Source organism: Plecotus auritus (genome assembly GCF_963455305.1).
Source record: "Plecotus auritus genome assembly, chromosome: 7".
NCBI lineage: Eukaryota > Metazoa > Chordata > Mammalia > Chiroptera > Vespertilionidae > Plecotus > Plecotus auritus.
Window position 1 is genome coordinate 93,898,114 of NC_137774.1, and position 23,732 is coordinate 93,921,845.

Here is a 23,732-nt window from a genome sequence, read left to right on the forward strand (position 1 = left end):
TCCTCCCCTTTCTCTCCGCCCTCCACAGCCTCTCACAACGAGGAAAGGCTGAGCTTGGGCCCAGCAGGTGTGGGGTTAAGGGAGTTGGGTCGGGGCCCCAGGAGCAGGAGCAGCGGCGGCGGCGGCGGCAGCGGCAAGTGCTGCTGCACCAGCGGTGGCGGTGGCAGGCCTGGCTCCGCGCCAGCTGGCCCGGAGCCCCAGGAGGGAGAGAGGGCGGAGGAAGGGGAGGAAGAGGGGAAGAAGGAGGAGGAGGAGAGGAGCAGTCAGCAGGCCCGAGGAGGCAGGACTTCCTGGTGTGGGGGTTGTCAACAGCCCAGAAAGGGAGACAGTGAGACCGAACCAAAAGGAGCTGAGCGGCGAAGAGACCCATTGGTGCCACGCGGGAGGAGACTAGAGAGACCCACTCGCCCCGACCACCGAAGTGGCTCCACCTGCAGGATCAGGGGGCTGAGCCGCCCCTCCCGCATCAGCCGCGAGACACTTGGGGCTTCAGAGGCCGCGCCTGGGCTCCACCAAGGAGGCGGGGGTTCCTTCTTTTCCGGAGCGCAAACTTTCCACGGAGATGCCTTGCGGGGTGAGGTGCGGCCCCCGAAGAGGACTGGGCAGTCTCTGATCGCCGTCTGCGCCCCCCGCGCTGCTGGGGCCAAGAGGCCCCAGGGAACGACAGCCCGACATCTTAGGCGGCCGGACCCCCGGCCCAGCTTGTTGGCGGAGGCCGAGAGGTAAGGCGCTGGGCTGGGCGGGGCGTTGGGGCGGCGGGCTGGGCCTGCCCCAGGAATGGGGGAGCTGGGGTGCGGGGGGCCTTGAGGACCTGCCAGGCCGAGGAGCTGCTTACCCCCCGTTCACCAAGCCCTGGAGCCCTTTGCTCCTGGGACGAATTAGAGTCCCGTGAGTTTGAATCCCAGCCGAGAAATGCCCAACTTTGGGTCTGGACTGCCTCTTCCTGCTCCGTGCGCCCGCTCTGACTACTCTCTTCTCTGGTCTCTGTCATCTCTGTCTGTCTCTTTGTCTCTGGTGGTTTCCCCTTCCTCCCCCATTCTGCTCCCCAGAGAGGAAGACCCGGAGGTGGCCTGCCCACTGCTTTCTCACACACACACTCTCTCACTCTTTTTCCAGTTTGCAAACTCAGCTCTGGAGTTCGGCAGCGACAGCAGCAGGAAAAACCTGCCCCTGCTCCCCCTTCTCGCCGCCTTCCCTCCCCTGTTCTCCCTTCACCAGCCAGGCACCCCCAATTCCTGCAAGGCCCTCCCACCATGTCGGACCCAGACGTCCCCAGGGGCCCTGATGTCCCCGCCATGTGGCTCCCCTGTTCCAGGGGTGCCTGAGCCCCTTCGAAGAGCCACTACCGCCCAGTCCCCTGCCCACTTTGGCCCCATCCTGAGCCCCAGGGACCATGAGTGGGGGCAAGAAGAAAAGTAGTTTCCAAATCACCAGCGTCACCACGGACTATGAGGGCCCCGGGAGCCCTGGAGGTCCAGAGTCCCCTGCCCTGCCGGTCCCTACTGGGCCCCCACCCCGCTTGCCCAACGGGGAGCCCAACCCAGAGCCAGGGGGCAAGAGCACCCCCCGGAATGGTTCCCCACCGCCTGGGGCCCCTGCCTCCCGTTTCCGGGTGGTGAAGCTGCCACAGGGCCTGGGAGAGCCTTATCGCCGTGGCCGTTGGACGTGTGTGGATGTTTACGAGAGAGACCTGGAGCCCCCTAGCTTTGGCCGGCTCCTGGAGGGGATTCGAGGGGCCTCAGGGGGTACTGGGGGCAGATCTTTGGATTCCAGGTTGGAGCTGGCCAGCTTGGGCCTGGGAGCCCCTATCCCACAGCCAGGCCTGTCTCAGGGTCCAACCTCCTGGCTTCTCCCTCCTCCCACCTCCCCTGGACCTCAGGCCCGCTCCTTCACTGGGGGGCTGGGCCAGCTGGCAGTGCCTGGCAAGGCCAAGGTAGAAACACCCCCTTTGTCAGCTTCCCCACCCCAGCAGCGCCCCCCAGAGCCTGGGGCTGGAGATAGCGTGGGCACATCCAGGGCTGCCACGCCCCTGTCCTCCCTGAGGGTGGAAGTGGAGACAAGGGGCTCGACAGCTGGAACTCCTCCACTGTCCCGAACTAAGGATGGAGCCCTGCGACTGAGGATGGAGTTGGTTGCTCCAGAGGAGATGGGGCAGGTAAGAGCTGGGTTCCAGGGTCGGGGGAGACACCTGAGGGGTGGTGCTTGACCATCTTGGCCTTGGCCTCCTCCTCCATACTGACTTCTTCCTCCTCCATCATCACCTTCTGTCAGATCAGATAGCCCCTCTTTTTTCTTCCTGCCATCTCACTTGGAGTTCCTTTTCTACTCCTCACACAGCCTTTGTTTTCCCTCTCAGGCTCCCTCTTCTCTACATTCTTTTTTTAAAAAATATATTTTTATTGATTTCAGAGAGGAAGGGAGAGGGAGAGAGAGAGATAGACACATCAATGATGAGAGATTGAGTGCACAATCCAGCCATGTGCCCTGACCAGGAATCGAACCGTGACCTCCTGGTTCATAGGTTGATGCTCAACCTCTGAGCCACACCAGTCGGGCTCTTCTCTACATTCTTTAGCCTTTCATTTGTCTTTGGCCCAAGCCTCCATCTTCATATAGCCAGTCCCACCATCTCTCTATCACAGAGATGTGCCCTTCTCACTTAGTCTTAGTCTCACCCTTTAGGCATTGAGGATGGAGGCCCCATGTTTGGGCCTCTGGGAGAGGAACTGCCAGAGTTGGGGGAGAGGGGCAAAAAGTAGGCATTCTGCTGTCTCTCCTTTGCAGCTCCATTCCCAAGGAGGGCGGGGGGGGGGGGGGGCCTTCTCACTAGCCAGCCACCTGTCCCAAGCCAGATTTCTCTGAGAAATTGAGGAATTGGGTGGTGCTGGGACCCATTGCAAGGATGGGGTTTTGGTGGTTTGCTGTCTGTCCCAGTTCCCTGTGTCTGGGCCTCTCCAGGATCAGTAACTGGGGTTGGCCACTATGGAGTGGGAGAGAGGCAGGAAGCAGCAGAGAAGGAGTTAAATCCTTTGCTCCTTCTGCTTCCTGTCTCCAAAAGAGGAACAAGTCTGGACTGGGGGGCAGGATGCCTGCCTGGGTCTCGGGGGTGAGGGGTGGGCAGCCAGGAATTGGGGGTTGGATGTGTCTGTCCTGGAGGAGAAAATAACACCTTGGGCTGCAGGAGGAAAGGCAGGGAGTGTGAGGATGGGAACTTTTCCCCTTCCTGGCCTTGGGCACAAACCACAGTATAAAAATAACCTGAGACTGGATGTCTGGGCCCTGTCAGGACCAGTCAGGACCGGCTCCCCCCACTCCCTCCTGGCCTGAAGTTTACATCTCTCATGCCACCCTCCCACCCCTACTTTTCTTGAGCTCTTTCATTCAATTTTTACCCCAGGGGAGAAGATGCTGTTTCCTTTACTAGTCCCTTCCCTATCCCCCACACACTTCCAAATCAAGCCCCTCTGCCCCGAGCCTCTGCTCTCTCTATCCTTAAGCCCTGCCTGAGCTTTCCTTGGGCCCACAGACCCTGCCCCTCTCTTCTCAGTGCCCCCAACCCCTTTTTCTTCTCTTAGGTCTTGATCCCTTCCTGTGTGCATGCATCTGTGCTGCTGCTTCCCTGCCCCAAAGTTAGTCTTCCTTCAACTCCCCATGCCTCTTCTCTCTCAGTTGCCTCTAACAGGAGCCAGGAGGAGGGCTGGGGACATCACCTGGGCCCCCTTCCTCTGTTCTGTCCCTCTAACCACCCTGAACTCTCTGTTGTTGGCTTTTCTGAGAAGCTGGGGCCTCCTGGGGCCTCACAGAGGCGGCTTGTTCCTGTGGCCCCCGCCCTTTTGCAGCCTCCCCCAGTGCCTGTTGGGCTGGCCACGCCCAGGCCCCGCCTCCCCCATCTCTGCCACCCGCTCCCTCACCCCACACCCCAGGGCCAGAGAACCAGAGTAGAACTTCACCTGAGTCCTGAAAAGTTTGAGAGGAGAGACTTGAATGGGTATAGTGGGGGTGGGAGGGTGGAGGACCAGTTTCTGAGGATTCATTCATTCTACAAATAGCTATTGAACAAACTAAGCTGTGCCCTCTGGAGCTTACCTTTTAGCAACAGAGAGGCAAAAATACTTTAATATCAGGTAGTATTAGGTGTTATTAAAAAAAAGGAACAATTCAGTGGAATTTACTAGTCCAATGACAGGGAAACGCCTCTCTGAGGAAGTGACATTTAAGTTGCTTTAAGAAGTTAGGTGAAATATATTTAAAAAAAAAAAAAAAAGAAGTTAGGTGACAGAAGGCAGACACTCTATGATTAGCCTCTGATTAGGGGTCCTGGCTCAGCTGGTGGCAGGGTGCTGGTGTGTAGATCAGAGTCCCTCTCTGATACCTTGTGAACCACTTTTTAGAAGCTACTTACCTAGTCCTCAGGATGGGCACTGTTTCCTTGCCTCTAGTACCTGCCTGATGCTTTCCCTATACCTGGGGAAAAAGGGGGCTGCAAGGGCAGGACCCCAGGGTCCTTGGAAGAGAGCATGGGGAGGAGGGGTGGATAGGGAGGAAGACTACTAGGCAAGTTGTAAAGTGGTTGGTTTCTTTCTCTTGCTTAATGTGATAGTTCCTACCTCTCTGCCTCCAGGTACCCCCCCTCGACTCTCGCCCCAGCTCCCCGGCCCTCTACTTCTTCCCTGATGCCAGTCTGGTTCACAAGTCTCCAGACCCCTTTGGAGCAGCAGCGGCCCAGAGCCTCAGCCTGGCCCGATCCATGCTGGCCATCAGTGGCCACCTGGACAGCGATGATGATAGGTAGGTGGGCTCCGCCTCTGAACCCCGTACCTCGGATAGCCACGTGAAACTGCCTGGTAGGTGTCCTTCACCCAAGTTAAACTTGGAGAGGACCTCTTAAACAGAGAAACCTGGCCTGGGCATAACACACTGGGCAAAGTTGATTTGGGACCCGCTCCCTCTCTGGAGAGAGCTGGGTAGCACTCTGGGTTTAGGATTGTCAATCATAGTACTTTTTTATTTTATTATTATTTTTAAAAATATATTTTATTGATTTTTTACTGAGAGGAAGGGAGAGGGATAGAGAGTTAGAAACATAGATGAGAGAGAAACATTGATCAGCTGGGGATGTGCCCGAAACCAAGGTACATGTCCTTGACGGGAATTGAACCTGGTACCCTTCAGTCTGCAGGCCAACGCTCCATCCACTGAGCCAAACTGGCCAGGGCCATAGTACTTTTTTAGAGTTTGAAGGGAGTCATTGTCAAATTCCAGAGCTCTTGCAGATTTAGCGATCATCTGGCCAACCCCAAGAACTTATTAGCAAATGTGCTAGAGGTGAGAATAGGGAGTCAGTCTCCTCCTAGTCCCCATCTCTCTCTCCCTACTGAGGGGAACAGAACTCCTGTCTTTAATGGTAACATCTTATAGTCCATGTGGACTACTTTAGGGTCCTAGGACCTCCAGTACCAAGAAAGCATGTCCCTAAGGTTCTGTTCTCTGCCTAGGAACACCCCGGGGCTGGGTCCTCCCCTTGGCCAAGCCAAAGCCATGGAGAGGATGCCTGAGGGGCGTAGGGAAGGCACCGGAGAGCTGAGCTGCTGGGGTTTGCCCTTCAGGGGAGAATGTCTGGATCAGTTCTATGGCGAGGTGGGCAGAACTTCCTGTTTTGAGGGCCAGGTTTCAACATAGGAATGACAGCAAGCTGAAAAGGGAGGAACAAAATTGCTAGTCAGATAGCCAAGCTGCTCCCTTCTGGCCGTAGACTGATAGGAACCCAGAAGAAGGGCTAGGGAGTCGTAACTTTTATTTTGGAGGGAGGAGTGGGACTTCCTGTTTGAGGCTTTGGAGGAGGGACTTCCTGTTTGGGAGAAATAATAAGGGCTTACCAATGAGTGAGTGGGTGCTGGGGGGATCATTCTTCCTTCTTCCCCTCTGTGAGACCAACCCCCACAATCAGGGACTAAGTCTCACCAAAGAAAAATGCCCGAGGCCTTGGGGAGAGCTGGGAGGCCAAGAGGAAAGAGAAGTGGTGGCTGGGATCTGGTGGATGGGGTGGAGGGTGAGGGCCTGGTGGAGGTTGTGGAGAATGAGGGACAGGGCCCGTATGGGCGGGGCCCTGTCTGGGCTCCCATCTGAGCTTGGGCTGTCAGGAATGTGTGAGGTGTGAGGTCAGCCAGGGCCTGCAGAGTCACCTGCCCCCATTGCTGCTATTCTCAGCTCTTCCCACCCTCTCCTCCTCCCATTTGGGAAGTAACCTGGCATTAGGGCTGCCTGTCCCTCCTCCACCCCTGTTGATTTCAGAGCCTAGCCTCCTGCTTTCCCTTAGAGCAGTGATTCTCAACCTTCCTAATGCCTCGACCCTTTAATACAGTTCCTCATGTTGTGGTGACCCCCAACCATAAAATTATTTTCGTTGCTACTTCATAACTGTAATTTTGCTACTGTTATGAATCGTAATGTAAATATCTGTGTTTTCCGATGGTCTTAGGCGACCCTGCGACCCACAGGTTGAGAACCGCTGCTGTAGAGCCTAAGACCATCAGAAAACACAGATATTTACATTACGATTCATAACAGTAGCAAAATTACAGTTATGAAGTAGCAACGAAAATAATTTTATGGTTGGGGGTCACCACAACATGAGGAACTGTATTAAAGGGTCGAGGCATTAGAAAGGTTGAGAACCACTGCCTTAGAGAGTTCTGCCTCCTGAAGCCTCCTCAGCTGTATTCTTTTGCTTTGTCCCCTCCCTCCCTCTGTCCCATCCCCTCCACACACCCCAGTCTGACCGGTCCAGCTCCTAGCTTCCACTTTACCCTGCTCTCCTGCAAGCCTCTGGGGCTCTAGCCCAGCCCAGCCCCTTGTGCCCCACCCTGCTGGGCCAGCGGGTTTGGGTTGGGCCACCCCTTTGGCCCCCTGGAAAGAGGCATATAGCCCCCACCTCACCTCTCTGGTGGGCTGGAAGCTGGCAGGAGAACAGAGTTCAAGTGGCATGGGACCTCCCTTTTGAGAGGGAAAATGGATTGGGATGTTAAGTGCATGGATCCCAGATGGGGAGTTGAGGATGCCTGATCAATTCCAGAGTCTGGGGATGGGAGAACAGAGGGTTCCTGGAGAATTCAGACTGCTCAAGTGCCCCTGAGTTGCAATAACCTTGGAGCCCTCAACAGGGCCTCAAAGTTGGAAGGTACTTGAATAATTGGATAGGTGGATGGGTTGGGTGGGTGAATGGATAAGTGGATGGCCAACATTGGGAATCCAAGCATGATAAGGACTGAATTCCAGGAACTCAGGAAAGAAAAAGTACATTTATAACCAGTGTCTCCTTTGGGTCAGATGCTACATTTTATGTCACATAATCCTAAAAGCAACTCCATGATACCCACTTGGAGAAACTGAGACTCAGAGGAGGAGGGTTTTAGCAACTTGCCTAAGGTCACTGCGCTAGTAAGTGGCAGGACTGCAATCAGAGCCTGGGCCTGACACCAAAACTGCATTCTCTCCCCTTTCCTGCTGGGTGCCTGTGTTCCAAGAGCAGCCATCTCTAGGATGCCCTTTCTCTCCAGGACAGAGGCAGGGACACCTCTCTCAAGCTGGGCAAGGAGCCATCCTCCCCACTCCTGGTCTGGCCCCACCCCAAAAACACCACAGATCCGGGAGGGAGTGTAGACAGTGCTGCCGGATGCCACTTTGTTGGCCCCGGGCCCAGCTCCTGGGGGCTCCTCAGAACTCAGCGAGGTAGCAGGGCTGGCCCTTGTCCCTGGGATCAGAACCTTCACCTCTCCCAGATGTCTTGCTTCTTCATCTGATCCTCATTTTGAGGCTATTTCATTTGACCTTCAAAAAGGAAGACCAATTCTAAGGCTATTCTTGCCCCAGGACCCAAGAGTCCTGCAGACCCAGAGTCCCCAGTTGTGCACATTGTGCCCTGCACAACTCCAGGGGGCACCACGCACATTTGAAATCACTGTCGACATTTGAAGCCATGACAGTTTTCTGGAAGATGGCAATAAAGGTCTTGAAGAAGGTGATATATTGTTGTAATTCACACAAAATCACCTTTTGGGCTTCTGGTGAAAGTTGATCTCACCCAGCCAACCCCAAGCTTTCGGCTCCTGACCTTGCCCAAGAATTCCAGCACAATGCCTGCCGCACCTCACTCAGGGTTCTCAAAGGGAGGGCTTGGGTTGCCAGCCAGAGTCTTGGTCCCTTGAAGTGTTAATGTTAGGATGTGACAGTAGAAAGTGCTGTCAAAAACCCTCCAGCACTAGACAAACAGGAGATAGTCATCTATCAGCCAACAAATGTTTATTATTGTAGTATCCCTTTATTTCTGGCAAGAACAAACAACGTACTTGGCATCTTTACCCGAGTATCCACCAAGGAAGCCAGGGTTCCTATTCCTATGAGTCTGCCCCTCTTTGGTCTCTGTGTGTCTGTGTTTATGGGGAAGGGGAGGGAGGAAGATTCTGTGGTGGCCCAGTCTCCACCCAGGTGTCTCAGATTGAAATAGCTTGAAAGCTGCTTTGACTCCAGCTGGCTGGCCTGCCCTCTACTCTTGTCCTCTCCCCTCCAATTCTAGGAGTTCAGGTGTCCTTCCCCCACCCCACCCTGGGCTGCTCTCTCAGGCCTGGTCACCCCCTTGGTTACCCACCTGTCAGTGCCTTCTGCACCCAGAGCTTGGATGGGAAATGGAAAATTCCCAGCTCCCTTGTGTTCTCTTCCTGGCTGCAGGGCCTCATTCAAGGGTCACCTTGAAATGAGTGTTAATCTCCCCCAACCCCCCCCCCCCCCCCTCCAGGAAAGCAAGTTGGAACTGACAACCAGGAGAGAGGGCTTGACAATTGAGCACAAGGGCACAGGATGCAGCATGTTGGGGCCACCTACTAAGAGAGGAGGGGAAGCTGGGGGCAGGAGGTCAGGGTGGTGATCCTATAGCACTGTCCTGGCTGAAGGGCTGGCCCTGGGGCTGAGGCAGCTGAGGCAGAAACAGTACAGGGTTGGGTCATGAGCCAGGGATGATGCAGGAATCTTGGGCCTGAGTGGTGGGAAGAGGGAGCCTTGGAGGTTAGGGCAGGGCTCAAAGGATGGTTCAGGCCTTAGGCCTCCAAGAGTCTGATTTGAGGGAGGTCTGGTTCTGGGACCCAGAACTTGGCCCTGAGGACCGGTGTGCCAGGCCTGTGTTGACCTCTGGTGGCCACTTAATAAACTGCAGCCAGAACTGCTCTCCCCTTCCTGTCCTCTGCTCCCAAGGGTCTTCAAAAAAGTCTCTGCTCCTATTCCCAGTGTCCCACCTCCAGCTTCACCTTCCCACCTCTCCCCAAGCCCTCACTCCTTCAAGACTCCAGACCCCAGACCCAGGACCAGAGGCTGTACTGGTCTTTCAGGGCTCTGGACTCTGTTCCATTGCCATGGTAACCTTTCCCATTCCTCCTGGCCCTCACCGTGGGAGGTGGGGTTTCCTCTGGGCAGGCACCAGGGGAGACCCATGATGAAAGGTTTATGTTGGAAAGGGGGTTGCTTACAGTCCAAGGAAGACCACAAGCACATCAAATACCCCCTCCCCCTCAACTGCCATCCCAGCTGAGAGGAGCTAAGACCTTGAGGGAGGCCAGTGTTAGACCAGAGGGGACAGGATGGAGGCAGAGGTGGGGAGAGGCCTTTCAAGGCCAGGCTCTCCCTCAACCTTTACACCCCTCCTGGACCCATGGCCCGCCCTGCACCAGGCCCACCAGCTGACTTCCCTCAGCCAGGCTCCCTCCCCTCTGCTCTGGGATTGGTGCCAGGTTAAGAAGGGGACACTGGCACTGACTGAGTCTGGGAATTCCCGCCCACCATGAAGCCAGTGGGAGGGGGTCCCCGTGTCCCTGAGGAGCCAATAGCAGCCAGGCTTTGCCCTGGGGGATGGTGTATATCTTTCAGACCAGCACCCCCTGGGCACTGTCTTCTCTCTGTCTGCCTGGCACCAGCCGGACCCCACTCTGCCCGGGGGGCTCTGAGCCCCCCAGGCAGTACTGATACAGCCCTCTCACTTTGTGGGAGGCCTGGGGACCCTTGCTCCTTGGGGATGGCCCAGCCAGGAGTCTCTGTCAAGTCGCTGGTGTCATCTTTTGAGACCCGAGTGGTAGGGATGGCTCCGGGACCTCCCCGGAAAAGGGGCTGTGTCTCCTCTCCTTGCTCCCCTAGGGGAGCATCCCCTATCCGAGGGGCTTCTGGGCCCCCGCCCCACCGGGGCCTAGGGGGGCCTGGGCAGAGACCCGCACCCCGCCGGGGGATGGACAAAACCCTCCTCTCTCTGATTCTCTACTGTCACAGGTACAGGCTGGGATGTGGGTGGGAGGCTGCAGCAATGGGGCTTGTGGAGGCCAGAGCCTGCTCTGAGAAACATCTGGAAGGCAACTGGCTATGGTGTCCAGACACCTGGCTTGGCACCTGCTCCTCTTCACCTCTCATCTCCCTGTCTCTCTCCAGTGGCTCCGGAAGCCTGGTTGGCATTGACAACAAGATCGAACAAGCCATGGTAAGAGAAGCCATCTTGGCCCCAGGAGGTCCCTGCTCATGTGCTGATGCCCCGGGTCCTGCCTCTATTAGTTGGCCTGTTGCTCCACCCCTGCTGTCCTCATTATTAGGGAACACTGTCTCCTAGCTCCTCCACCTGCTCGCAGCTGGATTCCCTTGGGCCCTCTACCAGCTCCAGACTCCACCTGAACCCTTGACTTCCCTTGGGTCTGGCCCTGCTCCCGTTCCCCATCTCTGTCTTTGAGCCCTGACCTTGCCTCTGTCTGGCCTTTTTCTCTGCTATCCCTCCACTCCTCCCCTGCATTGCTTCTTCCCCAGTGGTCCCTCATTATCTGGGAGGAGGAGGATTTCTCACACCCAGCCCTTCAAGTGATTGGGCAGGCAATGAGGTTGGGGTGGCCTGGGACCCTTGATGCTTTGCCTGTCCCCCAGGACCTGGTGAAGTCCCACCTCATGTTTGCGGTCCGGGAGGAGGTGGAGGTGCTGAAGGAGCAGATCCGGGACTTGGCTGAGCGGAATGCTGCACTGGAGCAAGAGAATGGACTGCTGCGTGCCCTGGCCAGCCCTGAGCAGCTGGCCCAGCTGCCGTCCTCAGGGGTCCCTCGGCTTGGGCCCCCTGCGCCCAATGGGCCCTCCATCTGAGCCTCCTTTCCCTCACAATGTGCCTTTGGGGGTTGCCACAGCTGCCAGGCCTTGTGCCAGCTGCCTGCCCCCTCTTCCTATGCAGCTTTAATTCCCCCTGATCCCTAGGGATGGGAGTTAAAGGCTCAGAATTGGCCTGTCCCCCATGCTTCCTCCATTTCCCCATAGTGCCCAGGGACTGGGCTGGGGCATCCCCAGACCTTGATGGAGGAGAGAGGGCTTCAGGACGGGGTGTTAGATGGAGCTCCCATCTCCCTCCCTAGGTGTCAGTGTTCTGGGACCCCCAGCAGTAGATGGCTTGAAGGAGTTGGAGGCTTCCTGGCAGACACCCGTCCTCACCTTATTCCCTGGAAGTGCCCCCTCTTCTCTGCCCAGGGGAGGGAATATGGACAGTATATGGAAGTTCTGGGATTCAGGTTGTTATTAAAATAATAATTATAATTAAAAAATCCAAAGAAACTTGAATCTGGAAATTGGCATCTTGTTGCTTGTGTCCAGACTGGGGCCCTACACCAGCAATTCCTACCGTGGGAGAGGGACTAAGGCTGTAGGCTTCCCCGGAGATCTTGCCCAAACTGGGGAGGTTTAATGTGGCTCCGAGTGGTCAAAAGAGATGATGGAAAGGGAGCCAGTGGCCTGCCAGGTCCTGGGAAGGGGCAGGCAAGGCAAGGCAAGGCAGAGGGAGGGAGGGTGGAGGGGGCTGTTAGCCCACGTGCTGGGGAGGGGGGGGCGCGACAGGGAAACAATGAGGCCTTTTGGTGATTGTACAGGATCCACCCTCAGCTTCCCAGTGTGTCCCCTCTGCGGGCTGGATCCGGGTGGCTGCTTGGGGGTGGGGCAGGGGGCCCTGAATGGGCCCCTTGTCTCAGCCCTGGGTGTGGGCCAGGCTTCCCGGGCACACAGTGCCCTCGCCAGGCCTGGCTGGCCTCTGTGGCTTCCACCCCCAGCTGGCTGAGGATGGGGCCCAGTGAGGGAGCAGGCCCCTCCCAGACCGCCTCAGCTGGGCGCCTGTCCAAGGCAGAAGCAGCAGGTAGGGATAAGGACACCATCTAGTGGGGAAGTGGGGGAAAGCAGCTGCCTCAGCTCATGAGGGCCCTGTCCCCAGCCTGGACAGGACCTGTAGAAGGCTGGGTGCTGGAGGCTGATCCTATGGTTCCCTCTATTTATGACCTCGGGCAGGTCTCTGGTTTCTTTGAATCCCAGCTTCCTCATGGGTAAAACGGCACTGACAGTCATACCTACCTGAGGGCTGCCATATTATAGGACATCATACACAGAAAACACCCAGCGAGTCCCAGCGCTCCATAAATGTTAGTTTCCCTTTCATGTCGTTGGGGAAAGAAGGGCTGAGCATTCAGAGATTGGCTCTGGGCTCTTAGAAGGGCCTCGGGGGTTGGGGTCAAGGCCAGGCAGGCTCTCACAATGGGCTAGAACTCTCCCTCACTCTGGGTTCTCATCCACTTTGACTCCTCTCCCTGTCCCAGGGAGGGGAGGGAAGGCCTAGGATGAATTGTCAGGGGGAGCTTTCCCCCTAGATTCCTTATTTATTTCTTCACTGCTGCATTTGAAGTTCCTGAGAGACCTCTTAAGTGGCAGCCACTGGCCTGCAGGTTGCCCCCCATATTTTCCCCCCATACCAAATGCTGGTTTTGCCCCCTACTTGGGACTTGTGAATTGGGAGAAATGGCTATCAGAAGATTCTTCCAGTGGGTTTGGCGAAAGATTACTTTCTTGGTAAGTTTCAGAAACTGCCCTTTCTTATACCATTCTGGGGTGGGAGGTGCTGGCCAATGACTTCTAGGTCACATAAACACCCCCTCTAACTGGCCTCCCTCCCCCTGGCTTCCTGTGGTCAAACAAGACAGGGAGGGAGAAGTGAGGTAGGACAGCCCAGGAGGAGGCCAGGACACACTCTGTCCCATCCCTTCAGTGCCTTCCCTTCTTCTGACTGTTGTCTCCACTCTGGCCCTCTCTCCCATCCTTCCTTTCCCTTCTTGGTTCTTAGGTGTTTTTCTGGAAACACAAAGCTAAGTCAACCATTGTGGAACACCCTGACTCCGAGAAAACTGCGCTGAAGATGGAGAAGGCGTCCAGTATGGTTGAGACTTTCAAGTTGGTTGAGCCCCTTAAAGAGGCTAAAGTCTCCAGGATGGGAGTGTTCCCCAAGGTGGCTGATCCCTGCACATTGACCAAGACAACAGATGGGGCTAAAGTGGAGCTGGATCGTGGGAGCCGGTCCCTGTTGCAGCTGCCCCGGATGGCTGCCAAGTCTGTCTCCGCACTCATGGTCTCGGCCCTCCAGTCTGGCTGGCAAATGTGCAGCTGGAAGGTCAGTACCATATCCCCCTTGTCCCCAACAATCTTCCCACCCCTCCCCACAGGACTCCCTCCTCCCTCCCTCCATTTGTTCAACATTGATATCCTGCACCCCTATTTAGTGTCAGTTGCTGAGATAGGCTCCTAGAATACATGGTGGAGATGGACAAGGTTTACCCAGACTAAGGGGGGCTACAGACAAGATCATAGGCATGGTTGGCTGAGTATAGGAGGCACAGGGGTCTGTGGGAATCCAGGAGAGAGGCATCTCATCCAGGCCTGGGAAGTCAAGGAAGACCTTCCTAATAGAAGAGAGGGTGAAGCTGAGACTAAAGGATTTAGCTTAGCTTGAGGCAGGGTGGAGGTGTCAGCAGAAAGTGGAAGGAGTGGAAGGAGCATTTATGAAGAAAGAAGCACAGATGTTTGGAGGGTTGGCCCAAGTTGTGTGGATCACAGTAAAGTGATCCTGGAGCTGAGGGCCAGCTAGTGCAAGGGAGAGTTGGTGACCAGTTGTGGAGTTTGAATTTGACCCTAAGAGCAACAGATTTTGATTTAGAAAGTTCACCTGCACTCCTACGTTGCTGGTGGGAATGCAAAATGGTATAGTCAGTCTGGAAAACAGTTTGGTCGCTTCTTATAAAACTAACCATGCAATTATTATATGACCCAGCAGTTGTACTCTTGGGCATTTATCCTAATGAATGAATGAAATTTTATGTTCACACAAAAATCTGTACATGAATGTTCATAGTAGCTTTATTTGTAAGAGCCAAAACCAACCCAAATGTCCCTCAATGGGTGAATGGTTACACTGTGATATATCCATACCATGGGATACTTATCAGCCATAAAAAGAACAGACTATTAATACATTCAGCAACTTAGATGAATTTCAAGGGAATTATGCTAATGAAAATAACCAATCCAAAATAGGTTATATGTACTATGTGATTCCATTTATATGATATACTATTCTTGAAATACTGAAATTATAGACAGAGAACTGATCAGTGGTTTAGTATTTGGCAGGGGCTGCAGAGTGAGGGTGGGGGTGGGGGTGGAGGAGGTGAGGGAAGGTTTGTTATAAAAGACAACATGAGGAGTCCTTGTGTGATGGAAATCTCCTGTACCATCATGACTGTGGTAGTTGGATACATGAGCCTGCACATATGATATAAAATTGGATAGGATTCAACACACACACACACATACACACACACACACACACACACACACACACGAATACAAGTAAAACTGGGGAAATGTGAATAAGATCAGTGGAGTGCATCAATGTCAATTTCCTGACTATAATATCTATGATATGATATTGTGCTAGAATTTTGCAAGATTTTACTATAGGGGAGGGGAGACTACTGATTAAAGGTATACAGGAACTCTATTATTTTGCACAACTGCATGTGAATCTACAATTATCTCAAAGTGAAAAACTTAATTTAAAACTGGGAAATGTCTAGATCACTACCAAATCAACTTATCTTGGCCTTGAATTAAGTATTACAGCATTAATTTAAAGTCACTTGGCTTTCCTGTGGAGGGGGCAGGGGTCGGAAGGGAACAAGAGGAGAGGCAGGTAGACCCATTGGAGGTGTTGTAGTCCAGGCTAAGAGAGAAGGATATTCTGGATTTGGGGAGAGGCATCGGGTAGAACAAGTTAATGGGTCAGAGCAATATTTAAGGGGTAGAATTGTTGCACTAAGTGGTTGGTTGGAATATGGTGAGGGAATAGGGAGAAATAGAAGTCAGAGCAGGCAGGAGCAAGGGTGTACTTAGGGAAGGAGATGATGAATTTGGGCTTTGGGACAAAACAAATTGAGATGTCCATAAGACATCTGCAGGAAGATGTCTAGGAAGCAGTGGGATATACTGACCTGGAGGTCAGAAGGGAGCTCTGGGCTGGAAACAGAGATCTTTCTTCATTTTAAGATACTTTCCATGAAACACTAGTGGGAAATCAAAAGTGGATCAGACGTGGTCCTAATCTTCCAGGAGCTTGCATTCTAGTGTTGAGTCTGAAGAACAAATAGTGATGATTGACAGGGCAAACACAAGGGTAGAGACGGACACCTAATATAGCCTGAGAAGACTTCCTGGAGGAGGCAATGCCTGAGCTGAGGCATAATGAAGGAGGTGGAATTAAAAGCCTTTGCTATTTATCTGCAGGTGGTTCCACCAGCTGTTTCTCCTTAGACCAAGCTATTTACATGTGCACATCTCTCTCTTTCAGTCATCTGTGAGTTCTACCTCAGTTCCTTCCGAAATAAGGACTGGGTCCCCTTTGCAGTCACCGGAAGCTGAGATGCTGCGGGAAGTGTATCTGGTGCTGTGGGCCATTCGGAAACAACTGCGACAGCTGGCCCGCAGGCAAGAGAGGCGCAGAAGGCGCCACCACTGGGCCCACACTAGCCCCCAGCCTGAACCAGTTCAGGGCCTGAAAAAGGATGCCTCTAGGGCGGAACCCCACATCCTCAGAAAGCCCCCACCTCACTCTTAGGTAAGGCTGATAGGAGAGGTTAGGGCAGCAGGCCAGGAGTTGTGGGTGAGGAGACATTTTCACACTGTCACCTCTCATCAGGAACCCAGGGCCAGGCCTGGGGTCCCACTTCTCCCCTTCCTTCCTTTTATTCAATTTGTAAAAAAATTTTCAAAATGTTGGGAAATAAATATCAGATATTTCTGAGTAGGTATATATAGAATGTATTTGTAGATGGCCAGAGGCAAAGAGGGTAACTTGGGTGGGACAGAGAGGGCCACTGAGTTGCTGGATCAAATATGATCGGGAGTAACCTCTGGACCTTTTGGGAAGATGTGTATGTGTGTGTGTGTGTGTGGGGGGGGGGGGGTGTGGAGGGAGAGCTACAGGTCCTGGCCTGGGCCCACGCACACTTAGGGGCTGAACTGTCTTTGGCAACTCTGCCTGGCCAGTAAAGATAACATTAGCACCCATTTATTGAGGACACACTGCGTGCCAGGTCCTGAGCCTGTTCTCCCTCAAAATCCTGCAAGTCAGACTGTCGATTATGGGACTTGTCCAAGGCCCTACGGACCTCTCTGGAAACTGCCCGCCTCCAGCAGCCAGCCCACAGTCCTGCCTCTCTAGTGCTCTTGGGCCCAGAGAGTCAGTGGGTCTGAAGATGCATATGGCAATATCAGGACATGCATCTGTGGGGAAGGCTGACCCTGCTGGTGATGGCCCTGCTGAGATCTGCCGAAAACTACACATCCCAGGGTTCCCGGCGGTGACGCCACGGGGCGGGGGGTGGAGCGGTGGCTGCCAGTCTTGGCTGGAGGGCCGTGCACACTTCCGCTCGGAGGCTTTGCGCCAAGTCCCTGGAGATCTAGGAGTTTGATTGGCGCTCTGGGGGGTGGGGTTGGGGGCGACGCGGGGGACCGGGAAGGGGGTGGGGTTGGGGGCGACGCGGGGGACCGGGAAGGGGGTGGGGTTGGGGGCGACGCGGGGGACCGGGGAGGGGGCGGGGCGTGGAGTTGCAAGTCCTCTCCAGCTTAGCCTGCCCTCTTGAGAAGCCATGCGAAGGTGCAGGGGTGTCTCCCCAAGGAAAAGCAGGGATGTTTCTCAAAACAAAAACAAGCAACATTCAGGGATTTCAGGGTCCACAGGGCTGGGGCGGCCTGGGGAAGGAGGAAGGGATGGCAGCTGGGCCCAAGTTTAGGGGACAGCAGAGGCCGGGGTGGGGGAGATGGGGAGAAAGAGCGGACTGCTTTGCTGCAGAGTCTTGCTCACGGAGAGGTTAGTTGTGAGTAGCAGACAGTGCGCATGAGCAAAGAAAGCTAGGGGATAGTGAGGAGCGACAGGGATGGCTTGCTGGAAGCATGGATTCACTAATCCCCCTCTCTCTCCCCTCAGTCCTGCAGCTCTGGGAGAGTTGGGGCCCATTTGCTGGGAATCTGGGTGGCCTTTCCCAAGAGTCCGGAGTAGCACTGGGCCGCCCCACCCTACAGCTAAGCACCTTAACACTTAACAGCCACAATTAATATTAAGCATCACTTATTAAGCACCTACTCTGACTATTTTTATGTCTTATTCTAAGTAATTCTCACAACAGCTTTACGATGAAATATTGTTAATTCCCTTTTTTTGTTAATCCTAACCTGAGGATATTTTTTCAATTGCTTCTCAGAGAGAGTGGAAGGGAGGGAGGGAGAGAAACATTGATATAAGAGAGAGAGACACTGAATGTGCCCATACTAGGGCCATGAAGTGAACCCCAAACCCAGGATGTGCCTTTGATCAGGAATTGAACCTGAGATTCTTTGGGCGGCTGGCCAACACTCTAACCACCGAGCAACACAGGTCAGGGCAACTTCCATTTTTTAGAGAAGAAAACTGAAGGACAGTCCATGTTTTCATTCATCCAACTAATGAGCCTAGCTCACAGGACATGTTACATGCATGTGACATGTATACACACATACATGTAATACAATAGATGTTCAATGCATGAATGAAGTGGCTTTGCTCAATATTAGTTCTGAATTCAGCCTGAAGACAAAGCCAGTTTTAGATGGGTTCTCAAAACAAAATGATAACGCAGTGGCTCATTTCTGGGGTTTTCAATCACAAATTACTCATCACACCTCCATTATGTGCCAAGAATATACTGGGGCCAAACAAGCTATGCAGGGTCTGTATCCCAGGAAGTCCAGAGGTTTAATGGGTCCCAAGGCTTTGGAATAGTGCCTCCCTGTCTGGGATCCACTGAGCTCTTCCAAGTCCTTAAAAACAGGCTTGTCTTTCTATCTTCCTGAGGACCTAAGATTTTGACAAATTAGGGAAGGGTCTGGGGAAGGCTGGGCACCTGCGGGTCACAAGTAAACAGCCTTGCAAGTAGCTACAGGCCCAGGAGTCAATCTGGGCTTGAGGTTGTGGACTTATGGGAAGGAACATTGCTCTCATTTTCCATTGGCTTCTCCAACATTTTGGGAGTGGGAAGAGGGAAGGAAGAAGTTGAGTTCAGCCAGGAGCCAAGGGAGCTGCTAGCACCTCCTACCTCTCTCCCCAGACATGATGGAGTCCTGTCTAGGCCTGGCCATGCAGGGGCAGGAGATTTGTGAGAGAGAAAGAGGCAGAATGGAAAGGGAAGGTCAATAATCCAGCCCAGAGCCCTGTAGAAGGCCTGTGGTGGGACCTGAGGAGGAACTTCCCAACTGGGAGGGAGGAAAGCATGTGGGATCTCCTGGGGCGGAGATTTGGGGAAAGAATTCTTATCCAGCACAGCCCTCTCCTGGTCGAGAGCAGTGACAGACAGGGTGATCCCTTGGGAAATCTACCTCCGGGTGACAGTCTTGAGCAAAAATTCTACCTTAGACACCCTCCCCCACTATCCCCATCCGACCCCAGGCATTTCCCCTCCACTGAAGCTGTTCTACTCCATGAGACAAAAATGGTAGGGCTATGAATGGGCCTAACTGGAACCAGGGTCCTTTTTTTAAAAAACTGATTTTAGAGAGAGTGGAAGAGAGAGGGTGAGAGAAACATTGATTGACATCCCGACTGGGGATAGAGCCCACAACCTGGCATACGTCTTGACCAAGAATTGAACCAATAACTCTTCGGTGAGTGGGATGATGCTCAACCAACTGAGCCACACCGGCCAGGGCCAAGGGTCCTTCTTTATTTTTAAAACTTAACCATCCTATTAGAGAGGGGGTTCCTGGGAATGTGGGAAGCGAAATAAGAATGCTGGTCCCAGATGCCCTGGCTCTCTTCCCAGCTCAGACCCTTACCCCTCCTCCCGCGTCACCATCAAGTTTCCTGAAAATATCAAAACTTTCTCCTGCTTTTTCCCTGGGATCCCCCTACAATCGATTCATCACACAGCAAAATATGTCACTCCCCTGCTTAAACCTTCCAAGGGCATTCCCCCCAAAAAAATCCAACAGTTTCCTTCGTCTAAAATGCCTTTCAGCTCTTGGCATGGTGGGCTCTTTGTCAGTCTGGAATCTGTACAGAGGCCACTACATGTTCAACCTTGACCACCCAATCTAATGAACAGAAGAGACACATGGTCATCCTCTATGTCTCGCCATGCTTTATTTTGTTCATAGTACTTAAAAGTATCTGAAATTATCATATTTATTTTCTTACCTGTATTCTTAGGAGACAGTAGTGAAATGCAGTACTGAAGAGCAGGGGAAGTGGTTTAAGCTAACACTTCCTGAATGTGTAACCTTGGGTAAATTGGTTAACCTCTCTGAGCCTCAGGACCTCAACTGTATAATGGGGTTGTCATGATGATCAGGGATATGATGCCTGGCACTACATGGACTCAATACATTTTAGCTAATATTATGATAATGGTTAAGATTTACGGTTTATGGCTACTATCCCATGGCCTAAAACTGCTGAATGAACCAGAAAGCAATCTTCACCTAGTGCGTGGGAAGCATACTCCAACCAGCTGCCTGGTGGAGGGAACGCCATTTAAGGTGTGACAAAAAAAAAAAAAAAATGCAGGTGCAGTGGGTAGCAGGAAGAAGACGTGACAGAGTCCTGGTCACAATATTACTACCACTTTGCTGTGGCACTTGCGCAAGTAACTTCCCTTCACTGGGCCTCAGGCTCTTAAAATAAAATGATGGGTTGAGCTACTGGTTGCTCTGCTCCCTGCCAGCTTCCAGGGGTTCCCGTTTGGGTCCTGTGCTCCCATTATCCACTATATACTCTTCAGGGTTAGGGACACATGGTGCCTCCAACTTCCACAGCCCTGCTTCCTAACAGTTCAAAGCTGCCAAGGAGAGAGTTGACCTGGATAAAACATTCTTGGTTTAAGCCTTTCAACCCAGAAACAAAGTCTCAGCCCTAGGCACTGGATCTTCTTTCTACCTATGTCCCTCCCTTCCCTTATACTTCATCCACTTTAGTATTTGAGCCCTCGGGGAGGAGAGCTAGCCCTGACTGAACCCTACCATGGGCTGGCCACAGTCATGAAGACCTTGGCCTCAAAGTTATTCTCACACATGCACGCAGAGTGTGTGTACAGCTGGATGAACACAGATGCATGTGCCAGTATGTACTTGTGGGTGTCTGTAGCTATATTTCAACTTGTTCCCATTTTCCTCTCAGAAGTGGCAGGAATGAGATTAATTAAGAGAAAAGACTGTAGGATTGCAAGGCTGGCATTCTTCGAGGAAATAAGTCACCAGTCAAATGAGATGTTAGTCTCCAGGACTGTTTTGGGCCCAACATCCTTTGTCTGCACCGCCCTTCAGGTATGTCCATGGTTCCTCAGGACTTGGAGATACATGGATTTAGCGGGGGGAAGCACCTGTGAAGCTCATAGGGTTGGACCTTTTCCAAAGGGTCAGGAGGGCTGCAGGCCTAGGAGCAGGTGCTTCTGATAGTGGGTCATGCTGAGTCCTTTGTCCCTTGCATCATTGCTGCTGTATTTTCCAGCACTCTCCACCCTATACTGAAGTCACTGTCTGCTCCTTGGGTCAGTCTGGAGAACTGGGCAGACAGCTGGTAAGATCTCCAAGGGGGACATGGACCAAGGGAGGGATTTCTCTTTCCTTTCTCTTTGTTTCAAAGCTGAGCCCACCTGCCCCACACATGTCTGCCCTGTTTACCCTGATGCTCGAGTCTGTCTCCCTGCTAAAGCTGAGGAACAAGCTCCTCTCTGTTTGACTTTCCCTCAATGCCTCCTGGGGTGAGTGGCTGCAGAGGGACAGGTTTTGGAAGGCAAGTTTGGTCTATTGTGCTGAAGGAGGAACCTGTGCTTTGTTCAGTGAGGTATGTTGTCAGCTGGGCTTGCCCAAGGTGGGGCAGATGAGGCCCTAAGAAGGCTGGTCTCCAGGGTCCAGGTGGTTTTTATGACCTTTCTATGCTTTCTCTTTCATCCTCTAAGTTTAAGACCCAGTTGTTTTTCCTTTATTGTTTATATGCTCTGATGATTTTTCTACTGCATTGTGGGGTTTTTCTAGAGACCCACAGCATTTAAGATTTAATTTAGAGTTTAAGAGGTTGCACTCTGGGGCTAGACTGCTGGGTTTTGAATTGTAGCTCTACCACCTACCTACTAGCTATATGGCCCTGGGCAAATTGCCTAACTTCTCTGTGCCTCAGTCACTTGACCTATAAAATGGAAATGATGTAGGATTGTTGCGAGGATTTGATGAATTAATGCACAGAAAAACTTAGAACAGTGCCTGTCACATATGAGCTATCTACATGTTTGTTTTTGTTATTTTTTCTTATTGATGTCTAGAAGCTATTTATATATCAGGGGCATTAGCCCTTTATGATATGAATTGCAAATATTTTAACACAGTCCTTTGTTTTCTTTCTTTTTTATTTTGAGATAACGTGGATTCATATGCAGTCATCAGAAAGAATACAAAACTCCTGTATATCCTTCACTCAGTTTCCCCCAATGGTACCATCTTTCAAAACTATAGTACAACATCACCACCAAGAAATTGAAATTGATGCAATCTACTGACATTATTCAGATTTCACCTGTTTTACATTTACTTATTGTGTGTGTGTGTGTGTGTGTGTGTGTGTGTGTGTATTTAATTCCATGCAGGTTTTTGATGTGTTGATTCATGTGACCACCACCATAGTCAAGATGCAAAACGGATCACAGGGACACCTCCTGCTACCCTTTTACAGCCTTAGCCACCTCTCTTCCTCTCCCCTCTGTAACCTTTAGCAACTACTAACCTGTTCTCCCTTTCTATAATTTTGTCATTTCAAAAATTTTCTACAAATGGAATCATATAGTATATAGTCTGTTGGGATTGGCTTTTTTTTTTTAATCCTCACCTGAGGATATTTTTCCATTTATTTTTTAAAGACAGTGGAAGTGAAAGGGAAAGAAAGACAAAGAGAAATGTTGATGTGAGAGAAACACATTGATTGGTTGCCTCCTACACAAGCCTTGACCAGGGTCTGGGCCGGAGCCTGCAACTCAGATATGTGCCCTTGACTGGAATCGAACCTGTGACCCTTTGGTCCACAGGCTGATGCTTTATCCACTGGGCAAAACTGGCTAGGGCTTGGGACTGGCTTTTTTTAATGCAATATGAAATTCCATGCAACATGAGATTTATACAAGTTGTTGCAGGTTATCAATAATGTGTTCCTTTTTATTGATGAGTAGTACTCCATGGTATGCATGTACAACAGTCTGTTTAACCAGTCATCCATTAAAGGACATTTGGGTTTTTCCAGTTTGGGGCTCTTATGAATAAAGTGTTTATGAACATTTGTGTACAACTTTTTGTATGAATGTAAGTTTTCATTTTATGCACAAGAGTGTGATTACTGGGTTATATGGTAAGTGCATGTTTAGTTTTGTGAGAAACTGCCATACTCTTCCAGAGCAGCTGAACTATGTTACATTCCCACCAGCAATGTATGAGTTATCCAATTACTACACATCCTCACCAGCATTCACTGTTATCACTTTTTTATTTTAGCCATTCTGATAGGTGTGTAGTGTTTTTTTTCTCTCTTTTTAAAAAATATATTTTTACTGGTTTCAGAGAGAAAGGGAGAGAGAAAGAGAGAGAGAGAAACATCAATGATGAGAGAGAATCATTGATCAGCTACCCCCTACACACTCCCTACTAGGGATTGAGCTTGCAACCTGGGCATGTGCCCTGACCGGAAATTGAACCAGTGACCTCCTGGTTCATAGGTCAGTGTTCAACCACTGAGTGATACCAGCTGGGCTCATTCTGGTTTTAATTTGCATTTCCCTAATGGCTAATGCAGTTGAATATCTTTTCATGTGTGTTTGAATAATTGCCATCTGTATATCCTCTTTAGTGAGATGTCTGTTCATGTGTTTTGTCCACTTACTTTTTCCTTTTTAGTTTAGAGAGAGAGGGAGAGAGAAAAACATCAATGTGAGAGAGAAACATGGATTAGTTGCCTCCAGCACTCACTGGACTGGGGATCAAATCTGTAACCTGGCTATGTGCCCTGACTGGGAATTGAGCTGGGACAAAGCTCCAATGAACTGAGCCACAAGGTTCTTTTTTCTTTTCTTATAGATGTCCAGTTGCTCCAGTACCATTTGTTTGTTGAAAAGACCATCCTTTCTCAATTGAATTTTTTTTGCGCCTTTATTAAAAATCAGTTGGGCATATTTGTATGGCTCTATGGGTCTAATTTTAGGTTCTGTATTCTGTTTCACTAATCTATGTGTCTGTCCTTGGACAATACCACACTGTCTTGATTACTATTGTAACCTAACCTAACTCTTGTAACCAGGACTTAT

At 51.8% G+C, this 23,732-nt stretch overlaps 2 protein-coding genes across 3 annotated transcripts; both read left to right on the forward strand.

The window, feature by feature from the left end:
* The first annotated feature begins 29 nt into the window (after positions 1-29).
* On the forward strand, positions 30-11,616 carry LOC308255094 (TSC22 domain family protein 4). 2 transcript variants are annotated; one of them, XM_080681996.1, is made up of 5 exons: positions 30-722; positions 1,117-2,155; positions 4,622-4,788; positions 10,462-10,510; positions 10,942-11,616. In XM_080681996.1, the coding sequence occupies exons 2-5, from the start codon at positions 1,394-1,396 to the stop codon at positions 11,149-11,151; spliced, it is 1,188 nt and encodes a 395-aa protein (XP_080538122.1). In that variant the 5' UTR covers positions 30-722; positions 1,117-1,393; the 3' UTR covers positions 11,152-11,616. The 2 variants fall into 2 exon arrangements, 1 of the variants encoding a protein (XP_080538122.1); XR_013961306.1 differs by lacking the exons at positions 30-722; positions 1,117-2,155; positions 4,622-4,788 and adding an exon at positions 10,164-10,305 and having other exon boundaries at positions 10,942-11,030.
* A 1,044-nt stretch (positions 11,617-12,660) lies between these two features.
* On the forward strand, positions 12,661-16,171 carry SPACDR (sperm acrosome developmental regulator). Its single transcript, XM_080681997.1, has 3 exons — positions 12,661-12,885; positions 13,157-13,480; positions 15,713-16,171. The coding sequence occupies exons 1-3, from the start codon at positions 12,835-12,837 to the stop codon at positions 15,977-15,979; spliced, it is 642 nt and encodes a 213-aa protein (XP_080538123.1). The 5' UTR covers positions 12,661-12,834; the 3' UTR covers positions 15,980-16,171.
* Positions 16,172-23,732: the final 7,561 nt, after the last annotated feature.

Excerpts from the sequence above, each read along its gene's own strand:
- SPACDR (XM_080681997.1), top strand. The coding sequence starts at position 12,835 with ATGGCTATCAGAAGATTCTTCCAGTGGGTTTGGCGAAAGATTACTTTC. Across the intron at positions 12,886-13,156 it reads GGCGAAAGATTACTTTCTTG|GTGTTTTTCTGGAAACACAA; the intron begins GTAAGTTTCAGA and ends CTTGGTTCTTAG. Across the intron at positions 13,481-15,712 it reads GGCAAATGTGCAGCTGGAAG|TCATCTGTGAGTTCTACCTC; the intron begins GTCAGTACCATA and ends TCTCTCTTTCAG.
- LOC308255094 (XM_080681996.1), top strand. The coding sequence starts at position 1,394 with ATGAGTGGGGGCAAGAAGAAAAGTAGTTTCCAAATCACCAGCGTCACC. Across the intron at positions 2,156-4,621 it reads CTCCAGAGGAGATGGGGCAG|GTACCCCCCCTCGACTCTCG; the intron begins GTAAGAGCTGGG and ends CTCTGCCTCCAG. Across the intron at positions 10,511-10,941 it reads ACAAGATCGAACAAGCCATG|GACCTGGTGAAGTCCCACCT; the intron begins GTAAGAGAAGCC and ends CCTGTCCCCCAG.